This window comes from Zalophus californianus, chromosome 4, assembly GCF_009762305.2.
Source record: "Zalophus californianus isolate mZalCal1 chromosome 4, mZalCal1.pri.v2, whole genome shotgun sequence".
Classification (NCBI taxonomy): domain Eukaryota; kingdom Metazoa; phylum Chordata; class Mammalia; order Carnivora; family Otariidae; genus Zalophus; species Zalophus californianus.
The window spans coordinates 25,682,957-25,703,559 of NC_045598.1; the positions used below are offsets into that span (position 1 = coordinate 25,682,957).

General features: G+C 49.1%; 2 protein-coding genes across 2 annotated transcripts in view; one reads left to right on the top strand and one right to left on the bottom strand.

Moving 5' to 3' along the window:
* The window catches only part of CSMD2 (CUB and Sushi multiple domains 2), a 594,848-nt gene that overhangs the window by 305,947 nt on the left and 268,298 nt on the right, over window positions 1–20,603 (bottom strand). The gene's annotated exons all lie outside the window — the stretch shown is intronic.
* HMGB4 (high mobility group box 4) lies at window positions 18,212–18,949 on the top strand. The gene has a single exon (XM_027615112.1). It carries the CDS (start codon window positions 18,347–18,349, stop codon window positions 18,926–18,928), a length of 582 nt encoding a protein of 193 aa, XP_027470913.1. The 5' UTR covers window positions 18,212–18,346; the 3' UTR covers window positions 18,929–18,949.

Genomic DNA, 20,603 nt, shown 5'->3' on the forward strand with positions numbered 1-20,603 from the left:
GAGAGAGGCCCAGCCCTCCCAGCAGAACCCACCCACCCCCACCTAAGATCCTGATCCCCCAGCAAAAGTCCAGCCCACGACCCCCGGGCTGAGGATCGGTTACCCCTAGTGAGCCCCCAAGGAGTCCGTGGAAAGGGCCTAGGCAGGCACTCCAGGCAGTGCGGCCCTTCAGGGGTCTGAGAGCCCATTCTGGGGTCACTCACTAGGTCCCAGGTCTCCTCTTGCTCCTCCTTTATTGCTGCTGCCTCCATAAGAGGCATCCCCTTCCCTGCTGGGTCCCTCCTCCCTTAGATTAGCCTCCTCTGGCTCCCAGCCAGTCCAGCCCAGAGGGCGGGGCACCAGGGTCTCTCCCCTTGTCACTGTTCACTGCCCTAGACTCTTGGCCAATTGCCATCCTGAGCCACCTTCCAGGTCAACCAGATCCTTCCTCCTGGAGCACAGGAAACTTCAGCGGCTCCCCAGTAGCTACACAAGACCCACTGCCTTTCAAACTTCCCACCCTGTCCCCTGCCGGAACGAGCCTCTGCTTAGCGCTGGCCCTCTCCGCTACACTCAAGCTAAACCGTGATTCCCCCCACCCCCTGCGTGTTCCCTGCACCCCAGGAACCCCCTCCATCTTACCTTCCCTCCTCTACCCCACAGCCTCCCAGCTGGCCCATTGCACTGGTGTTTTCTTCCCCCCCCCCCCCCCCCCCCCCGCACAAGAATCGGTACAAAGCTTCCGGATGCCTCCCCTCTGACAGCATCACATCTCCCTCTTGCCTGCCCCCACCCCCGCGGGGACACCCCACAGGCATCTCCTAAGCACACATGCTTTGTCCTTTCCTAGGTCTTTGCCTTTTCTGCCTGGAACAGAGCCACCTGTAGTCCTCTCTCCTGCACCCCCTGTGTCGCCTGAGATGACTTCAGGAAGTCCTCAAACACCACGTCCCAGAAAAGCCTACCTCCCCTGCTTGGCTTTGAAGCCATACAGATTTGGGTTCAGGTCCAGCTTCAGCACTTAGCAGCAGTGTGACCTAGGACTAGTTACTGAACCTTTCTGAGGATGAGAATACGAATAGCAGCCTGAAGACCTGTGGGCAAAGAACTAGCCCAGTACCAGACACATAGGAGCTCAAGAAATCTCATTTTCCTTTTCCCTCCTCCGTCATGCCACAGCACTGCATTCGGATTATGATTCCCTATCTAGGTGTGTGTCTCCCTATGATACCTCCTCAAAGAGGACGCTGTAGCCTGGTGGTGAAGCTAGGGCTCTAGAGGGATCAGCTGTGTTATCTTCACAAAAATTACTTCAGCTCTCTGTGGCTTTATCTCTAAAACGGGGACAAGAACCATTCCTTCAAAGAGTTGCAAGGATTAAATGAGGCAATACACAACAAAGACCTTAGCATGGTCCCTGGCAAATGAGAGCTTTTGGTAAATGGCGGCTGCTTTTTTCCTCTTGTCCACTTGCATTCTTCATCTCTGTACCAAGCACCTAGCATAACGGTTGGTACAAAAGCAGGGACGTCAGGATTCCTATACAAAATAGGTGGTGCACTAGTATGAGAATAATTCCAGGAGTTCCATGAATAGATTCTTTATAAAGGGGAAACCACCAGGGATGGGGCAGTATCCATACAGCCTGTTACCACTTGAGGGCCTGGAGAGGAAACTGTATCCCTGAAAAAGAAGGCCGTATGGAAAGGGCCACCATACAGGACCCAGATCTTCAGGCAGTTTGTACAAGTCCCACCAGGAGGGATCAAGGAATGGATACCTGGAACTCACTTTCCTCTCTCCCTTCCTCCAATCTCCTACTGATGCTTCTGTTGATCTATCCCAATTGGAAGCCAGAAGCAAAGAAGCGTACTGATGTAGCCTCACCCACAGCTAAGTCTTCCTAGACATGGAACCGAGTGGAGAAGGTAGGGGAGAGCATTTGGAGGGGCAAATGGAAGAGATCCGACATGGTGGGTCCCTATAAATATGTATTAAACAAAGGAACTAACCAAGTGGCTTCATACCCTGCAAAACTGAATTTTTACTATAATGAAAATGCTGACACACACCAAACTCCAATAATACAACCCATATTACCATGGTAAGAGCTATTATAGAAACCAATTACCGTATTTTACCAGAGCCCATTTAAAATAGTTTCTTACTTGGCTGAGTCATTTAAGTTTTCTAAGGAGCCACAAACAGTACTGTGGGTTTTTTTTCCCCAGGCCAAATTCAATTCTATCTCAATGACAAAGCTTGGAGACTATTTACATAAGGGAAGTAGAAATAGGGAGAATTTACCTGAATAATTCAGAACCAAAGGCTGTTTATTGCAAAATGGAATGTGGGGAGGGTGCAGGGGTCCCAGGAGCAGGATGAGAGTAATGTTGGAGACGGTAAGCGGAAGTCAGTGAGGCTCCTCCAGCCCCGGTATCTGCTTTAACTCCAGCTGTCCAGCCTGGAGAAGCCCCGAGGGGCATCTGTCTTTCTATCTCTCCCAAAGCTTTACCCATCCCTAGGATTCCTGCTAACTGTTCATTCCTAAGGCTTAAACTCTCTGGGCCCTGTGGTGCCTACACACCTTTACTCTGTTCTGCTCCTGCCTTTGCACATAAATGTGCACTGGAAAGTTTTCTTGGCAACTATCTCAAGAATTGGGGGCTTCTGTGTTGGAGTCATCACATCAGACTCTGCCACTGAGATGGTGCCGTGCCTCACTGAAAACTCTCCAACAAACCAGTGACACACACAATGACATGGATGACTCTCAGAAGCTGATTATATTGATAAAAGAGGGCATACGGTATGGTTCCATTTATATGAAACTCTGGAAAAGACTAATCTATAGCGAGAGAAAGTAGATTAGCTGTTGCCAGAGCTGGGGGTGAGAGACACTGGTGGGGGTCCCATGGGAGGGAGTACAAAGGACCCTCCTAGGGTGATGGAAATGTTCTACATTCTAAAGGAGATGGTGGTTATGTGGCATGTACACGTTGGTCAAAGCTTTAAAAACTGTACATTTGGGTCACTTTATTTTTTGCAAATTATACCTGAATAGAGTTAATTAAACACAAATCTTCAGTGGCTCTATCCTTAGAGTAAAAGACCTTACTCTGTCCTCAGGCTTTAAAAAAAGTCAGTGTGTCCTCACCTCTCCTACCTCCTCCTCTCTTCATCTCTATATTCTTTCTACTCTAGCTACACGGGTCTCCTTGCTGTTCAAAACTGGCCAGACCTCCTCTGGCCTCAGGGCCTTTGCACTTGACATTCCCTCTGCCTGCTAGCTGGCTCTTCTCCCAGACATCTATGTGGCTCACCTCCTCACTTCCTCTAAGCCTTTGATGAAATGTCACCTTCTCGGTGAAGTCTTTCTGGTCTGACGCCTGCCTGCCTTCCTTCCCTGAGCACATGTGCACACATGCGTGCGTGTACACATGCGTGCGCGCGCACACACACACACACACACACACACACACCATCTCCAACCATACAGAAGACCTTACTTGTACTGGAACACACACTGCTTTTTTGTGTTTCTCTGCCTTTGCACTTGCTGCTCTTTCTGCCCTTTCCCATTGTACCACCTGGCTGCACAGAGAGGTTAAGAAACTTGTTCAAGGTCACACAGCTATTAAATGGGCAGAGGTAGGAGTCAAACTCAAACCACCCCACTCAGAGCCTATGTACTCAGTCACTGCATTGTACTGCCACATACACACAAGCATGAAGGCAGGCAGAACAGTTCAGGCTGAATTCCATTTCTGTTCTTTTTCCTCCCCTCCCATTCCCCCCCTCCCCAGGATCCTCTTTAATTTTGCTCCCTCTTAGAATCATAATTGAAGGAGAGAAACACAAAGAGAGATTCTCCCCTTCAACCCTTTCTGTCCACATTAACTTCACTCTGGGGGGCCTGGGGAACTCCAAGTTCGCCCAGGAAATTGCTATCGCAGTACAGCATAAAATGTATTTAAGCAATTACACTCAATTTTTTTTTTCTTTTTGGTAAATTGACTTCCGTTAAATGGGGCTTCATTAATGGAATCTGGCTTGGGGAGAATAAAAAACAACAACAACAAAAACACCACAACGGCTCCCTTTAATGTATGTAGTTGATTATGGGGAAAGTGGCTTTGAATTCCCCTACAGAAATCTCTTAGTTCTTGTCTTGGTAATAAGAGAGCTCAGAGCAGACTTCATGGGAAACATTTCTTCTTAAGAAGCTTCTCCTACAGTCAGGATGTTGGGAACGCTGAGATGATAACTGAGTCTGCAAGGAATCACTGCCTAGCTGTACGCAGAGGGGGAGGAGTATTAGGAGCTCCTGGTTTCAGTTTCAGTATTCCTGAAAACTGACATGCTCAGGTTAGGAGAACATTCACTCATTCATTTACTCACCAAGCACATAATGGATACGAGGCATAGCGCTTGCCAGTGGGTGCCACTCCCACTGGTTCCCTGGATATGGGGAGTCCTTGCAAAGCCTGAAATCTACCAGATTCAGCTGCAATGTCCCATTCTCTGCACAACCTCCACTCCTCGGTCAATGGCATCTGGCTTCTGTGCTCCCAGAGCATCTCCCGTGGGCTTTATCTCTCAGCTAAGCTGTGTGCACAGCCTGGATCTGATACAAGGTTGGAGAAGCTCTGCATCCCAGGGGCCAGCAGAAACCATGCTTCCAACCCCAAAGCTGGCTGGGGAGAATACAAAATATAGGAGGTGCGTGCCGCTTTATCCCCACTCCCACACCCTCTTCCCTCCCCACCTGCCATCGGCTCTCCTCTTTGGGGGATGGAGAGGGCACCATGATGCAACCAGGGAAAAACCCTTCTGGAAATGGCTTGGTGGTGGTGGGCAAAGGGCACCAAGGCTCTTGTTGGAGACCTGACTCCTCTGTCCCCGCCCAAGCTACCTCTCATCTCTGAAGAGAGCCTTTATTGACTCAGCCCTGATACCCATTCTTATCACCAATGATTTCCGTATCAGTTTTCCTTTAGCCAAATGCCTAGGATTCTTGCTATGTTGAGATAAATGCTTTCCCCAGGACAAACCCATAATGTTATCTATTTTCCTGGAACTGGGCAAAGGCCCAGGATGAATGCAGTTCTCTTTTGGATATGGACTGTTGGAGTTCCTGAGTCTTAAGACTTATCTTTGGAAAGGCAGCCCAAGATCTGGTTCTCTCAGCAGTGCCTACCCATCCCAATAGTTCAGGCAGCTCTGAGCAGCTGAGCCACGGTATGAAGATCCAAATCCCAACTACCTACTTGGAGGTTTGGGGGCTTGTTTGAACAAACCCAAGCTTCTGCCAGTCATTCTTGCTCCTCAGTGTTCTTTCTCCCCATAATCCACACCATCCTCCTTGTCACCCAACCCAGGCATCATCCTTAACTCCTCCATTCCTGCCCTCCATGGCCAATGGCAGCCAAGTCTTCTCTGCCTCCTGACCTCATCATTCTCCCCTGGACTACTGAGATAGCCCTCTGCCCTCAATTCATCTCTGTACTATGTGGGGAGATTCGCCCAAGTTCCTGCCTTGCTGGAAACCCAGCAACAAAGGCCCACTGGCTCCAGTATCATAAAGTCTAGACGTTTTCATGCCTTCCCCCTCCAGTGACACCCACTTTGAGCCCCAGCTTCTTTCATGTCTCCATGCTTCTGCATATTCTACTCCCTCTACCTGGAATGTCCTTTCCTGTTGCCCCACCTGACTTCCTGGGGGAAATATCACTGCTCCCATAAACCTAACCAAAATGTCTCCTTTTCTCCACCTCTCTCTTTCCCTGAACCCATGGGAAAAGCATTTGCCTTCACTGTGACCCCTATGCACCACACTCATGCCCCTGCCACAGTACTGGACACACCAAATCGTAACCATGTCCCCAACTAGAAGCCAAGCTCTGCAAGAGCAGGGACAGGATTTTCTTTGTCTCGCCATGTCCAGCAACACAGCACAGTGCCTGGCACGTGGAACAAGTCAATTCCTTAGAACAGGGGATGGCAAACTATAGCTGGCTGTCTGTTTTTGTAAATAAAGTTTTATTGGATCACAACCATGATCATTCATTTACACATTGTCTGCTTTCAAGCTATGATGGCGGAGTTGAGTAGTTGGGACAGAAACTATCACCTGCAAAACCCCAAATATTTACCTCGCCCTTTAAAGAAAGTTTCCTGACACCTACCCTAAGCCTTGCAGACGACGTAGCTTGTTGGTGAAAAGTAATTTCCAAGTAAGGAATAATAAAAGAACACACACAGCTAAAACATTTCATGATGGTGTACAAAGACTTCAATGTACATTCATGCATCAGTCCATTCAATGCAGGACCGAGGTCTTTCCTTTAACTAAGGTTTCCTTCTCCGCACTGTCTCTCTTATATAAACTCCACCCATACGTAATGCATCGTTCGCCATACCAATTCTGCTACAGCTCGTTCAGTCAACAAATATCTATCGCGCAGCACCTGCCATGTGCCAGGCACTGTGTGGGGCACTGGGGATGCAGCAGTGAGCAAGACAGACCTGGTCCCTGCCCTGACGGAAGTGAGCAATTGTCTCAGTCACTCACACCTAATATTTAGGAAGCAATCTTTTTTAGAGATTCTCCTTCATGGAGTCTTTCCAAAGCATTCAATTCAGTTTCCAGAGATGCAACTCTATTTCCTTTCACACTCATATTTCATCGGTTTATGTGATGTTTAATTTAAATCACATAATTACAATAACAAGTATGACTGGCACCAAGAGAGTTGGCAACAAACCCATCTGATTCTCAGAAAGTGCAAGACTCAGCTGGTGGGACCATGGAGTGCACAGGCGTTGAGGGTGGGGGTGGGAGACGGCCCGCGGGCAGCTGGTGCTTAGAGTGCCACGGGGCATCGGTCAGGAAGATCTAGCAAGACCATGGGAGTGCCAGCTAACCCCAGGGAACTGCTCTGGTGGAGAGGCCTGAGAGCACTTTCATTATGCCTGCTTTGTGAATGAACGAATCAATGAATGAAGGAACGGCAGTCTCTTGCTTTCAACTGTGGGCATCTTTTCTAATCATATCCCCTTTGCTACTAGGAGAGTGGGAATCAGTTAACACTAAAATCCTAATTGACGAGGACTTCAGAGGACTTCCAGGTCTAAGGGCCAGCTATGTATGGATCTCATCTACAGCCTTCTCTACAGATGGTCAGTCCAGATCTATTCTGAATGTTTCCAAAGATCGAGAAGTCAGCTCCTTGCCAAATTCTCCCTGTCCACTTTGATTCACTCCCACCCTTTTTCTAGCTACTTCCTGCTCATCCTTTAGGTGGCATCTTACAGCCAGTGGCTCCAGAGAGTCTGGCTGGCTTCTCCTGTGTATCTCGTGACTCCTTGCACTTCCTCTACCCTGGTGCTTGTCTCACCAAGCATCGTCCAGGGGTCTGCCTCATCCTCCAAACTGTGTGCTCCTGAAGACAGGAGCTGTTTCTTTCTTCAGTTCTTTCCTCAGTACATTGCATGGAAACCTAACACGTGGAAAGACCTCAATAATATTGCTTACTAGAAGGAACGCTTGAATGAGCGAATGAACGAATGAGATCCTGCTAGTGAAAGCAGAGGGCATATATGGGGAAAAGCAGGCAAGCGGGTGAACCTGGAGACAGTGGGGAGAGCCTCCAAGGCCATGCTGGGTTTCATCTCGGTTTCCTATGAAGATGGACCACCCCACCCCCTTGGTCCCTCAGCCCTCACCGTGCTCCCCATTCACTTGGCAGCTGCTGGAACCTTTCTGGGGGACTCTTCTCATCCTGACCTATCTCCAATGCACTAACAGTGAGATCTGGTAATTAATGTGGGCAAATGTTCCTTGTTCCCCAGAAGCAACTCAATAAACTCAACGAATTACCAGGGCTCTTCCCTGCTCAGCTAATTGTTAGCTCCAGGGAACCTACACAAGCTACATCAGGTAAACGCTTTTCCTCCAGACACACTGTTCCCTGGAGGGAGGAGGGAGGGACAGGTCTCCTGGCAGTGTGTCTGCCCCTGGGATGCGGGTGTCATCACCAGTGGGCGTCCTGGGGCTCGTGCGTTGGGGGTGGCACCTTGAGAAGGTCTGGGAGTGGTTTGGGGTGCCCGTTCCTTGCATTCCCTGCTCGGCTGCTCACCCAGAAGGGCTGCTGGCTGGGGCGTCTCCTGCCTCTGCGCAGAGGCCGTGCTCACTGGCGCTGGGTCTGCGGATGCGAGCGGCGCCGGGGGCCGAGCTCTGGGCGAAAGGGCTGGTGGCGGGTCCTCAACTACCTTCCAGGGGCCGCCCGTCTGCCTGCCTCGTTTTCTGTCTCCACGTCTAAAGCGGGAAGTTCCACTCCCTTCCGAGAGCTACAAGCCTCTCTCTGAACAGCAAGCGCCCCGCTGGCCCCACGTGACCCTCAGGCCGCAGCTGATTGGCTCAGGGTGGCCATGTGACCCAAGCGGGGCCAATCAGCCCATGGGACCGTGCAGGGGCTTCGACCAAGGGAGAGCCCCGCAGGCCTGGCTCGCACACAGGAAGGAGATTCGGGGAAAGGGTGGCGCGGGGTCATGGCGTCCGCCTCTGTGGCTGCCACCCCAGCCCCCGCCCCATCACTCTTACACGACGTGCCGCGCCTCGTACGTTGTCCTCCTCCACGTCCTGGGGCCGCCTGCCTGGACAGAATCTAAGCGCAGTCTCTGCCCTGCTGCTGAATCCTTAGCTAGCCATTTCCTGCCCCCAGCCCGAGTCTCTCTCGCTCCAGGTTAGACCGGAGAGCTCGCCTGGAGACCTGATGGTCCCATGGCCTAAGATGTTAAAGCCTGCCCCATCAGGCCTGGCCTAGGAACTGGGTGCCTTAGGAGCGTGGTGACCAAGGCATGCTCACACTCTACGTGGACCTTCACGCTTTCCTGGCTCAGGTCTCTGCCTGGGTGGAGATGCCAGCCTGTCTGGGTCATCACCTGTCTTGTTCCCCTACACAAAGGCGATGGGTTTAAGGAGGTCAAAGGTTAAGGGCCGGGCCTCTGGAATCAACACAGTCCTGTATTTGAGTCTGGGCTCCACTGTTTACTAGTTATATACGATGGGGATGTGCCTGAACTTCTCTGAGTCTCAGTTTCCTCATCTGTGCAATGGGAGACCTGTGAACAGCTGTGCTTGTATATATAAAGTGTCCAGGATTGTGCCTGACACACAGCAGGTGCCTCATAAATGTGCACTATTTTCCTCCCTTGCTTAGTTAAGTCTGAGAGGAGAAGGGATGGGATCTTATCAGTGTCTTGAACCCGACCTTCCAGAGTATACAGGGATTAAGTAGACCCCAGAGTAGCCTGGCTTGGTTTCCCTGGAGAAGTAAGGATGCCTGCATTCAGTCTGGTGACAGGACAGTGCAGGGGGGAAAGGACAGGGTACTCTGTGGCTCCCAGGGTAGCCAATCCACATGGCAGCCACCTTCCCTTCTCCCTCGGCGGCCCCAGCCTGGCCTCCACCACAGCTCCTGCTTTTCTCAGCCTTGTCCATTTTCTACCTGTCACTGGCAGACATGAGTCAGAGAAGGGGCCTGTCCCCCTCCCAGGGAGGGTGGCAGTGTATGCCTTTCAGAGGCCCCTGGGGATTATATTTGGATAAACCTCTCATCCTGAGGAAATGTTTGCAGATGGCTTACCGAGGAGCCTCCCACACCAGCCTCTACCTGCCACTCGACTGCCATTCTGAGCTTGAGCATCATCGATGTCCCTTCCCACCCCCCGCCCCCAGAAGGAAGCAGGTAGCCAGCCCTGCCCGAGAGCCTGGCAGCTCTGAAGGCCTGGCTGAGGGCATGAACTTCCCGTCGGCTGGAAAATGGGTGGGCTAAAACATCTTGGGGATGTGCAGGCCAGTGAGCAAGGTGCCCTCGTCAGACAGAGCTGGATTTAGATCCTGCCTCCACAGCCACTAGCTGTGTGACCCTGGGAGACTGCTTCACCTCTTGGAGTCTCTCTTTCCCAGTATGTGTCTCACAGTGAGTTGTGACAATTCAGGGTGATATGGTGATGCTTGTAAACTCCTGCTAAAGCTTCAAGACACAGCAGCCACATATTCTTGGTCACGACATGTCTTCAAGCAGCAAGGGAGGCTCGTGGGCAAAGGGCTAACACTTACTGAATAGGAAGCAGTTGGGGTGGAGATTAGGAACATGGGCCCTGTAAGGTTCCTGCCTAGGTTCAAGTCTCAGCTCTAAACTTACCAGCTGTCTAACTGTGGGCAAGTAACTGACCTGCTTTGGGTCTCAGTTTGCCCTTCTATTTACTAAAGATGACAATATCACCCACCTCATAGAGCTGACAGGAGGTCTAAGTGAGACAATGGGTATAAAAGCTCTCGGTACAGTGCTTGGCACATAGCAAGTGCTCAAAGACTATTTGCTATTATTATTGAGGGTCCACAATGTGCCAGTGTTGTGTGTATACATTCTGAATAACCAGCCAGAGGTCTAGCCATTTGTACAGTGGAGTAAAAGGAAGTAAAGGGGAGAGGAAGGAGGTAGGAAGGAGAGAATGGACAAATGAGGGGGAGCAAAGTTCCTGTCTTCTCATATTGCTCACCTCCATCACATCTGGGCTAATACTTTTGGTTTCAAGTGGCAGAAATCCAGGTCAAATCAGCCTGGAATCGAGAAGAAATGACTGGCTGCTATAGTCAAGCCATAGCTGGCCCCAGGAATGAATAGACCCAGGGATCCAAACGCCACCAGGGCCCCCTCTCTGTGCCCTATCTCCGTTGTGCTCTGTCTGCCTGCTTCTTTCTTTCCGTGACAAATGGCGATGCTCAAGGCTGGACCTATGGCCACCCTTAGCAGCTCCAATGCATTCTCACACCTTCACTTCCAGAAACAAGAGGAAAATCCCTTCCCTTAGTTCTAATTAGAAAAAGCTCACTGGAAGCCTCTGATTAGTCCAGCTGGGGGGTGTGCCCACTCCTGGGGCCAAGGGCATAGGCCCCTGCTAGAACTGTTTGGAGGACAGTTCTCCAAAAGAAGGGTTGTGCTCAAAGGGAAGGAGGGGTCGGTGCTAGGCAGACAAAATGAAAGATGTTCATGGTGGTTGAAAGAGGCAGGGGGCTGGACAAAAAGATCAGGGACCACTCTTCCTATGCTGTGGCATAATGGAGTGGCTTTCTCAAAGCCTGCGAGGGGTATATCCATCCACAGTTCACTGTGGGTGTTCTCGCCCCAAAGTTGGTCTTGTTCTAGATCTCATCCTCTCCTCCTTTACTGTATCCTGCCAGAGGTAAGCAGGCATGCCTGGCCCACACCATGCTGATCCCAGGCTTGGGCTTGATCATCTGTTCCATTTCCTGTCCACTTATCCACTAGGCCACTGGACTAGGTGTGGACACTTCACTTCAACCAGCCTGTGTTCTCAGTAATAGACCTAGGTTCTGTTTGTACCTGTACATGCTGGTGTGGTTCTATGGGCTATCTAGGTCATTCTACCCGCTAGACTCAGGGCATTCTATGAACTGGGGTAAACTGAGCAGATCCATCTGGCATGAGAGATCCATCAACCCAAATGAGAAAAGTCTTCCCTGAATCCCTTAAGTGTTGAGATTTAGATACCTTATTCTCCTTCCACCTGCCCTCCTCCTGCAATACTTGGCCTTGTTCCCTGCTGGCTCCCTCCTCAACTTGTTCCTACCCAAGAGAGTTCCTAGACTCCCAGTAGAGGCCAAACGCATGGACTTAAGAGTCAAACCAACTTGAGTCTGAGGCCTGGCTCTGCTATGTAGCCCTGGAAAAATTAATCTCTCTCTTTAGGCTTTTCTGGAGATGATATACTTAAAACATTATCATCATTCTTATTAAAATATTATGGTTACATGGGATTGAGTAATAGTTCTTGGCACGAGGTTAGTGCCAAAGAGCCTAGGCCTAGTGCTTATGACCCTGCCTTTCCCACCAGTCTGGCTTCCCGGAAGTTTCAGATGCTTCTCTCTACCATCACCTCCTTTCCTAAGACATACCCATCCTTCAGACACTGCTTATAAGTGGCCATCAAAGAATCAGCCACACTGCTCCACAACTCACAGCTATTTATTGAGATGTGTGTGCATGTGCGTGTGTACATGAATGGCAAATGAGTGAGTGAATGAACTGAAGGAATCCAAGAGTGAATTAATTGGTAAGCAAATGAGTGAATTAGTGACTTAATGAGTCAGCAAGTGAGTGAAGAAGAGTGTGTAAAATTGAGTAGATCACGCTCCTTGCTCCCACAACTAATCCAATAAGCGGTGGCATACATTTTTCATCTTTATTAACATAAGCAGGGGTTAAGAATAGCACAGGAGGGCGCCTGGGTGGCTCAGTTGGATAAGCGACTGCCTTCGGCTCAGGTCATGATCCTGGAGTCCTGGGATCGAGTCCCACATCGGGCTCCCTGCTCAGCAGGGAGTCTGCTTCTCCCTCTGACCCTCTCCCCTCTCATGCTCTCTCTCTATCTCATTCTCTCTCTCAAATAAATAAATAAATAATCTTAAAAAAAAACTTATTAAAGAATAGCACAGGAAACATTACAGACCACCAGCTGGATGAGAAAGACACTGTATTCCTTCTCTATTGCTGCTTTAACAAATTACTACAAATTTCGTGGCCTGAAAGAATACAGTTGTCTTATAGTTCTTGGGGGGCGGGGAGGGGAAGGGTAGGAGTTCAAAATGGGCATCACCCGGCCAAGATCAAGGTGTCTGCAGGGATGCACTCTCTGGAGCTCTAGGGGATGATCTGTTTGCTGGCCTTGCCCAACTTTTAGTGGCCACCTCGTTTCTTGGCTTGTGGTCTCTTTCTCCATCTTCAAAGCTGGCCATGCCGCATCTTCAGATCTCTGACTCCGACCCTCTGCATCTGTCACCACATCTCCATCTCAAACTTCGACACTCCTGCCTTCCGCTTATAGGGACCCAGAGGATTACATCAGGTCCACCCATGTAACCTAGGGTAATCCTCCCATCTCAAATCCTTAACATAATCACATTTGCAAAGTTCTTTTTTCCTGGAAGATAACATAGTTATGGGCTTCCATGTTTCAGATGTGGGCATCCCTGTGGAGCCATTTTCTGCCTACCACAGATACTCCACTCAGAGGGCACATGCAGGGATTCTGCCTGTGATTCCCAACCCACAGGAAGAGGGGCAGGAGGGGAATGGAGGAAGCATCAAAGCATTTGTCAGATGCCCGAGCCAGGTACTTTTGCTCTTCTTCTTGGGGCTTTGAGCACTGGGATTTTTATCATTATTATTATTATTTTAATTTAAATTCAATTAATTAACATATAATGTATTATTGGTTTCAGAGGTAGAGGTCAGTGATTCATCAGTCTTATATAATACCCTTGAGCACTGGGATTTTTGAAAGCTCCTCAGGTGGTTCCAGCATGCCCTGCAATTCGGGGAACACTGTGACAGAAGACACGCCAAGAGCACATGTTACAACTGAGGGTCAAATCTGCCCAGCGATTTCTGGAGGAGATGGATCAAGAGCAGGGTATCTCAACTCTGGGTGCACATCACTGTCAGCGAGGGAGATTTCTGAAAGACTTTATTTTGAAACAAGAATAGAGTTGCAAGTTGCAAATATAGTATAGAAATTTCCTATAGACCCATCACCCAGCTTCCTCTAACATTAGCATCTTACATGACCGTGGTACACGTATCCAAAAGTTGACATTGGTACGGTATTGTTAGCCCAATGGAAGACTTCATTTAGATTTCCCCAGTCTTTCCACTAATGCCTTTTTTCTTGGTCCAGCATCAAGTCCAGCACCTCCCAGAGCACTGAGACATCGAGTCTACTTGATCTCTAATCTGCGTCAGTTTCTCAGGCTTTCCTTGCTTCCTCAGGACCTTGACACTTTTGAAGGGTACTAGTCAAGTGTTTTGTAGAATACTCCTTAATTTGGGTTTGTCTAATATTTTCTCATGATTAGACGAGAGGTTATGGAATTGGAGGAAGAATACCATTATTGGTTAGGGTGGTATCTGCCAGCTTTCTCCACTGGAAAGATACAATTTGTCCTTTTCTACACACTATTCATTAGAAGTGAGTCCCTAAGTCCTGCCCACACGGTAGGGGGGTGCCGGCTCCATTATTCCCATCACTTCAGTTAGTTCCTCCCCACAGCTTTGTTACCACCTCACTGCTCTTTATTGACAAGGTTGTAAGGAGGGACCCCCCAGAGCCTAAGTGGCAAAGCTAGAATTTGAATTCATGTCTGTCTGACTCCCAAGACCATGTTTTTTCCATTTCATGGCATCATTGCTAAATCAAGAGGATCTCACAGTGTCCAAGGTGAGAGCTCCCCCTCGGCTTGCCTGGATAGTGTTTTCCAACTCAGTCCATGGATTGTAACCCATAGTGGGTCATGCGATCAGTCTGCAGGTTGCACTTTGAATAACAAAACGGACCATAACAGAATAGAACAGAAAAGAGTACATCACACACATAGTAAGTATAATGTGTTACCATGTTGTTTCTGTAAACTCTGTGTTTAGAGACCTTTATCTTTATAATAGGGATAAAAATAACAGCTCTCCCGCCCCCGCCCAGGGGCACCTGGTGGTGCAGTTGGTTAAGTATCCTACTCTTGATTTCAGCTTAGGGCGTGATCGCAGGGACATGAGATCGAGCCCTGCATCGGGCTCTGTGCTCAGAGCAGTCCGCTTGAGACTGTCTCTCCCTCGGCCCCTCCCCTGCCCCGTGCTTGCTCTCTCTCTAAAATAAATAAATAAATCTTTAAAAAAAATGGCACTGCCCCCAACACACCCACACAGTTGTTATAAAGATTAAATGAATTGATAAATGTAAAGCGCTTAGAACAGAGACGGGCACACAGTACGTATTATATAAATATTATGAAGTACACATGTGCACAAACAGGTCATGATGTAAAATGTAATTCGTATTGTAAACTGCAATGAACAAATTAGAAAACACTGAACTCACAGCTTTAGACTGGGATGTCAGCAGTTTATGACCTCCAGGCACCTGCCTGTTTATGTGAAGTTTTATCGCGGGCACAGCCACACTCATCGGTGTATGTATTGTCTATGACTACTTTTTTTTTTTTTAAAGATTTTATTTATTTATTTGACAGAGAAAGACACAGCGAGAGAGGGAACACAGGCAGGGGGAGCTAGAGAGGGAGAAGCAGGCATCCCGCGGAGCAAGGAGCCCGATGTGGGGCTCGATCCCAGGACCCCGGGATCATGACCTGAGCCGAAGGCAGATGCTTAACGACTGAGCCACCCAGGCACCCCATGTCTATGGCTACTTTTGAGCTACAATGGTAGAGTTGAGTACATCCAATAAAAACCATATGGCCCACAAAGCTGGAAATCTTTCTTATCTGGCTCTCTAGACCAACGCTCCTGCCTAGAGGCCATCTTATAATACAAGGGATATTAAATGCCTCCTGTGGAGGCCACGTGGCCCCGTTCTGCTACTGCTCTGGCAGGCACACTTACCCCTGCAGAACATTCTAGGCTGTGAGCCTGCTGGGTCCTCGGGCCTCGAGAAGCTCAATACCCTTCTACCCTGGACCGATGCCCATGCTTGCTTTATTTATCCACCTCCATGGCTGTTCATGGTGGAAAGCGAGGAACAAGGTACATCGGTCAGCGTCCCGGCAGAAACCAGATGGTCACTCAAATGAGAATAATTTGAAGAGTGTTTAATAAAGAGGCTATCTACAAAGGGAAGGGGAAGGTGTAGGAAAGCCACAAGGGATAGCAGAGTAAAAACAGAGCTCTTACTACCCTTGGCAAGAGGGGACAAGGAGAGGGTTCAATTCCTGAACCTGGAAGGAGCCAGTCATTTAGAAAGGACAACTTAATAGGAGCCAACACCTTCGGTCCAGGGCCTGAGAGGCCAGCTCCAAGTGACCTCTTAAGGAGGAAGCCAGGAGAATAAATGCCCTGGGGTCACCTTCCTCTCTCCCTGATCTACTGTTGGGGTCCACAGTGACCAAACTGAAATGGAAGCCACAGGGCATGAGACCCATTGATGTGGTCCATATGGGTCAGCTTCCCAGGGCACAGAACAGAGTGGAGAAGGTTGGAAAGCCTCAGCTACTAGTGCACATAGCATTAACTTAGCCAGCCAATATTGACCCTCCCTAAGGTTCTCCAGACAGTTCCCCTACTTCATCCCTCCAAGGCGAGAGTGTGGCCCAAACACCACAGGGTGGCCATAACTTATACCTTTTACTACCTTATCTTTCTAGACCAGCTAGGCTCCAGATGATTCTCATAGGGTTAATCCTTCTGGATGTTTTCATCATGAGAAGGGTAGAAGGTCATGAACGGAGGCACAATGAGCTGCTGGGGGTTTTGTGAGACTGAGCAGAGTCTAATTCATATCTATACACATCGGCCAAATTCTTCCTCCTAACCCGTCCTTCCATCTCGGAAAGGAGCTAAGTCTTATTGACCTTGGCAATCCAGCTCAAATCCAACAAACAGGCGAGCCAACCCCTGGCCCTTGGGAGAAAGAACCAGAGTGAAAAAAGCTAACCATGTTGAGAAATGTTCTCAGACTAATTTGTTCCCCCTGGCCAGACCCCTCTGCCCCACCACTAGCCCAGACTTCCTCGGCTGGCATCTGAGATCTTACAGGCCTCTAAATGCAGCCACAAAGCTACAGCACGTCATCTGGAGGGTCTTTCCTGGCCAGGCCAAAGCACCCATTTTACAGACATGAAATCAGAGGCTTACAGGAAGGAAGAGGCTAGCATCGGTAACCCAGCCGCCTTGTGGCAGAGCTGGGGCTCGAATTCAGGACTGGTGACTCTCGTCAATTTCCATCTTTCTTTTACAGAAGATGGAAGTTGAAGTCAGTCTTGGAGGCTTGGGAGTGGACTGGAAGCCCTGGAAAAGTGGTCTAGTCTTAGGCGAGTTTCCCTGTCCAGCTCAGTTGCTAAAGTTGCACACCAGAGCCACCGGCCCTCGAGGTGCCGGGTCTGAGGACGCAGCAAGAACCACAGGCTTGCATTAAGCACATCAGTCCAAATTCAGACTCCCACTTGTTCGGGTATTTTACCCTAATTTTTCTGCTAATGAGGCTCCATTTTCTTTCTTTCTTTCTTTTTTTTTTTTTTTTAAGATTTTTATTTATTTATTTATTTGAGAGAGAGAGAATGAGAGAGAGAAAGCACATGAGAGCGGGGAGGGTCAGAGGGCGAAGCAGACTCCCTGCCGAGCAGGGAGCCCAAGGCGAGGCTCGATCCCGGGACTCCAGGATCATGACCTGAGCCGAAGGCAGTCGCTTAACCAACTGAGCCACCCAGGTGCCCTGAGGCTCCATTTTCTAGTCCTATAAATTTGGCACTATCATCAACCACCGAGTTGTATTAACTCCAGTCCCACACAAGCAAGGCCCTCAGAGTGTCCAAAGGTCACAAGATGACACTTTTATTGTCTTTTCTTTTTCCTTCAGTTGGAAGACTAGTAGGATAGGGGTAACAGTTTCCACAAAAAGTCAGAAGCCAACTAGTTTGAGTGTAGCCATTAGAGCTCTCTATTCTAACCCCGAGAGCCAGGGACCCCAGAGATGAGAGCAGGGAAGCCTCCTGACAGGCCAAGGATTTGACCCCATTTTCGCGGACTCAAGTGCAATGAGTAAAACCCTCAAGGTTCTCCTCCCTCCGCCCACTTCACCCCAGTTTCTTCAGAGAAATGAAGAGTTCAGATGTACATAGCCCACGTGCTCAGGTTTTAAATTAGACAACTTTGTCCTGACAGGAACCGAGTCACGGCTGTCATACCTGATTATTTTTAGAGTTACTACTAAACTCTTTGAACGGCATGAGCTGCCACCATTCAAGGCAAACAGAAAGACTTCACATTTTATCATGACAGCTCTGGAGCCATCCACCTCCTCACATTCATTATTTGCATCCTGACTTTGGAAGGGATCATGAGGCATCTTGGCAATCTTACGGTGAGGAAGGCGGACCCCACGGCTCATTACTACTTCCGAGGGACTGAAAGCTCCCATAGTCAGGCAAAGCCCATTGCCTCCAGGAAGTCAAGGAGAAATATTCCAGGGGAAGTGGCTGCTCTCAAGCCTCTTCTGGATGAACCACCATCTCACACGAGAAGCAGAAATGGACCCTCAGGTAGCCAACCAACAAGAGGAGCTGTATGCAAATGCCACAGGCTGGTGAATGATGTCACAGTCCCCTCCTCTGACTCAATAATGCCACCACCGCTGAAAAGGCTGATCCCTGACCATAGCTCTTGCAGAGGGAAAAATTCACCGCAAGCAGAGCACCTTCTAGATTGCTCCTGGAGTGTGGAGACAGAAGTCTCTGCTGTCCAAGTTACTGAATCCAGAAAAAAAAAATGACCTTATGAACATGGGAAAAGAAATCCAGCTAAGGCCCAAGGCAAATGTCTCTTCTTACATCCACTTTTTTTTGAATTACAGGAACAAGTTCAAGGAGCAGCAGCCAAATACCTACCTTGGCTTTAAAGAGTTCTCTAGAAAGTGTTCAGAAAAATGGAGGTCCATCTCAAAGCATGAAAAGGCCAAATATGAAGCCCTGGCCAAGCTCGACAAAGCCCGGTACCAGGAAGAGATGATGAATTATGTCGGCAAGAAGAAGAAGCGGAGAAAGCGGGACCCCCAGGCGCCCAGACGCCCCCCATCATCCTTCCTGCTCTTCTGCCAAGACCACTATGCTCAGCTGAAGAGGGAGAATCCGAACTGGTCAGTAGTGCAGGTGGCAAAGGCCTCGGGGAAGATGTGGTCAGCAAAAACAGATGCTGAAAAGCAGCCGTATGAGCAAAAGGCAGCTCTCCTGAGAGCCAAATACCAAGAGGAGCTGGAAATCTACCGTAAACAACGTAATGCCAGGAAGGGCCTCCAAGGGTCGGCTAAGAACCGGCATAGGGGGAAAACTGACTCGGACAAAGCTGATGGATCCAATTAGAAATAAAATGCCATTCAACTATATTGCCCGTCACTGGTCTCTTGTGTCGTGTGAGCGCAGCGACGGCTGGTGCCGCTTTGAGGAAGTGAGTGGGGTGGCGGTTGAGATTGGGGTGGGAAGCTGATCCTGGGGAGAGCTGGCTTTGAAAGAAGGGCAAACGGGTCTAAGGCAGTGTTTGAGGTCAGTAGCTACTGGGCTTGGCTTGGGCAGGTGGAATGGGAGTCTCCAGGTGTAAAGTGGAAATCACAGAGGTAGGGGCATCCTGGTTGCAAGTGGTTATCTAGGGTGGAAGACCCTCCTCAGGGTCAGGTGCATGAATGCCAGTCCTGCCATCATCCTCACCAGCATGGCCAGAAGGCCTGGAGTTCAGATCAGGCCCCCAATTGAGGCCCCAGCAGACGTTGGCAAACTGGAGTTGAGGGGGACTCAGTTTCTACAGTTAATTCCAGAACTGCTCCTCCAGCGAGACTTAGGTATCATCAGTGGGCCAGGAGGAGACCCCAGGGGTGGTCCCTGCTCTGGTGAGGATGAAACACAGGGCTGATTTTACAAACATGGGCATCTGACTCTGCTCAAGTCCTATATCCTGGAGAAAACCCTGTCATGGCTTTGGTGGCCATCCACCCAATCATTTGTCTGTGGTTAGAAGCATAGAACACATGGAGTGGACATTTAGTGCCTTTATGACCACCCGGTATTCATTCCTTCTCCTCTTGTTCACAGCACCCACCTCTGAAGTCCCCTGGTCACACTGATTGGTTTGGTTACAGGCATGTGACCCAGGGTGGTTCAATCAGAGTGGACCACAGGACTTGTGCAAGAGGTCCTAGGGGAGAGCCCTGCCCCGAGGCTGCTGCAAGCCATCTACCTCATTCTTGGGCCAAAATGTTAGTCCCTTTGGCATCAGAGTATAGTCTTGGACTTTTCGTTGAAAATGAGCCCACAATGTTTGTTTGTTTGTTTGTTTGTTTGTTTGTTTCTTTCTTTCTTTTGTCTAAGGTAGTTTGAGTTAGGGTTCTGCCACTTAAAATGAGACAAAAGTGGTAATTTGACACAAATGGGACTGTTCTGTGTCTGTGCTGTATTTTTCAGGCAACAACATACCATGAGCAATGCTTCATATCAATCAATATACGTTGGTATGGAATATTTTGAAATGGCTCTTGACTTCTCGAAATCAAAAAGACTGGGCCAAAATGCAAAACTGCTTTTTTGTCAACACGTTATGCATACAACAGACTTCCCTAATTCAATCTCCACTCTTATTCCAGGATGGACTTAGACTTTGTCCTCTATTGCTATTTGAACTTTTACTCTCAAAACAAAAGTAAAAATACATCCTTTGAAAAGTCTAGAACTGGAGAGACTTTAGGGAATAGAAGGTGATAACAGTGGAGTGATTTAGAAATTCAAGATCTGAGTCAGGCCATTTATGGAAGACTCACATGTACCAGATCCTGTGTTGGTTACCGGCAGGCCCCTGCATAGACTATGGTCAGGTTCCTGACCCGCAAGAACTTCCCTTCTGATGAGATGGATGTGGGCATAAACTACAGCACTACAAGGCATGATGAAAGTGCAAGCTACACAGAGTGCAGGGGGCGGGAGTGGGTACCCCCTACCCAGGAGACCTTTGAAGTCTTCAAGGAGGAAGCAGCTTTATCCTATTTGGCAA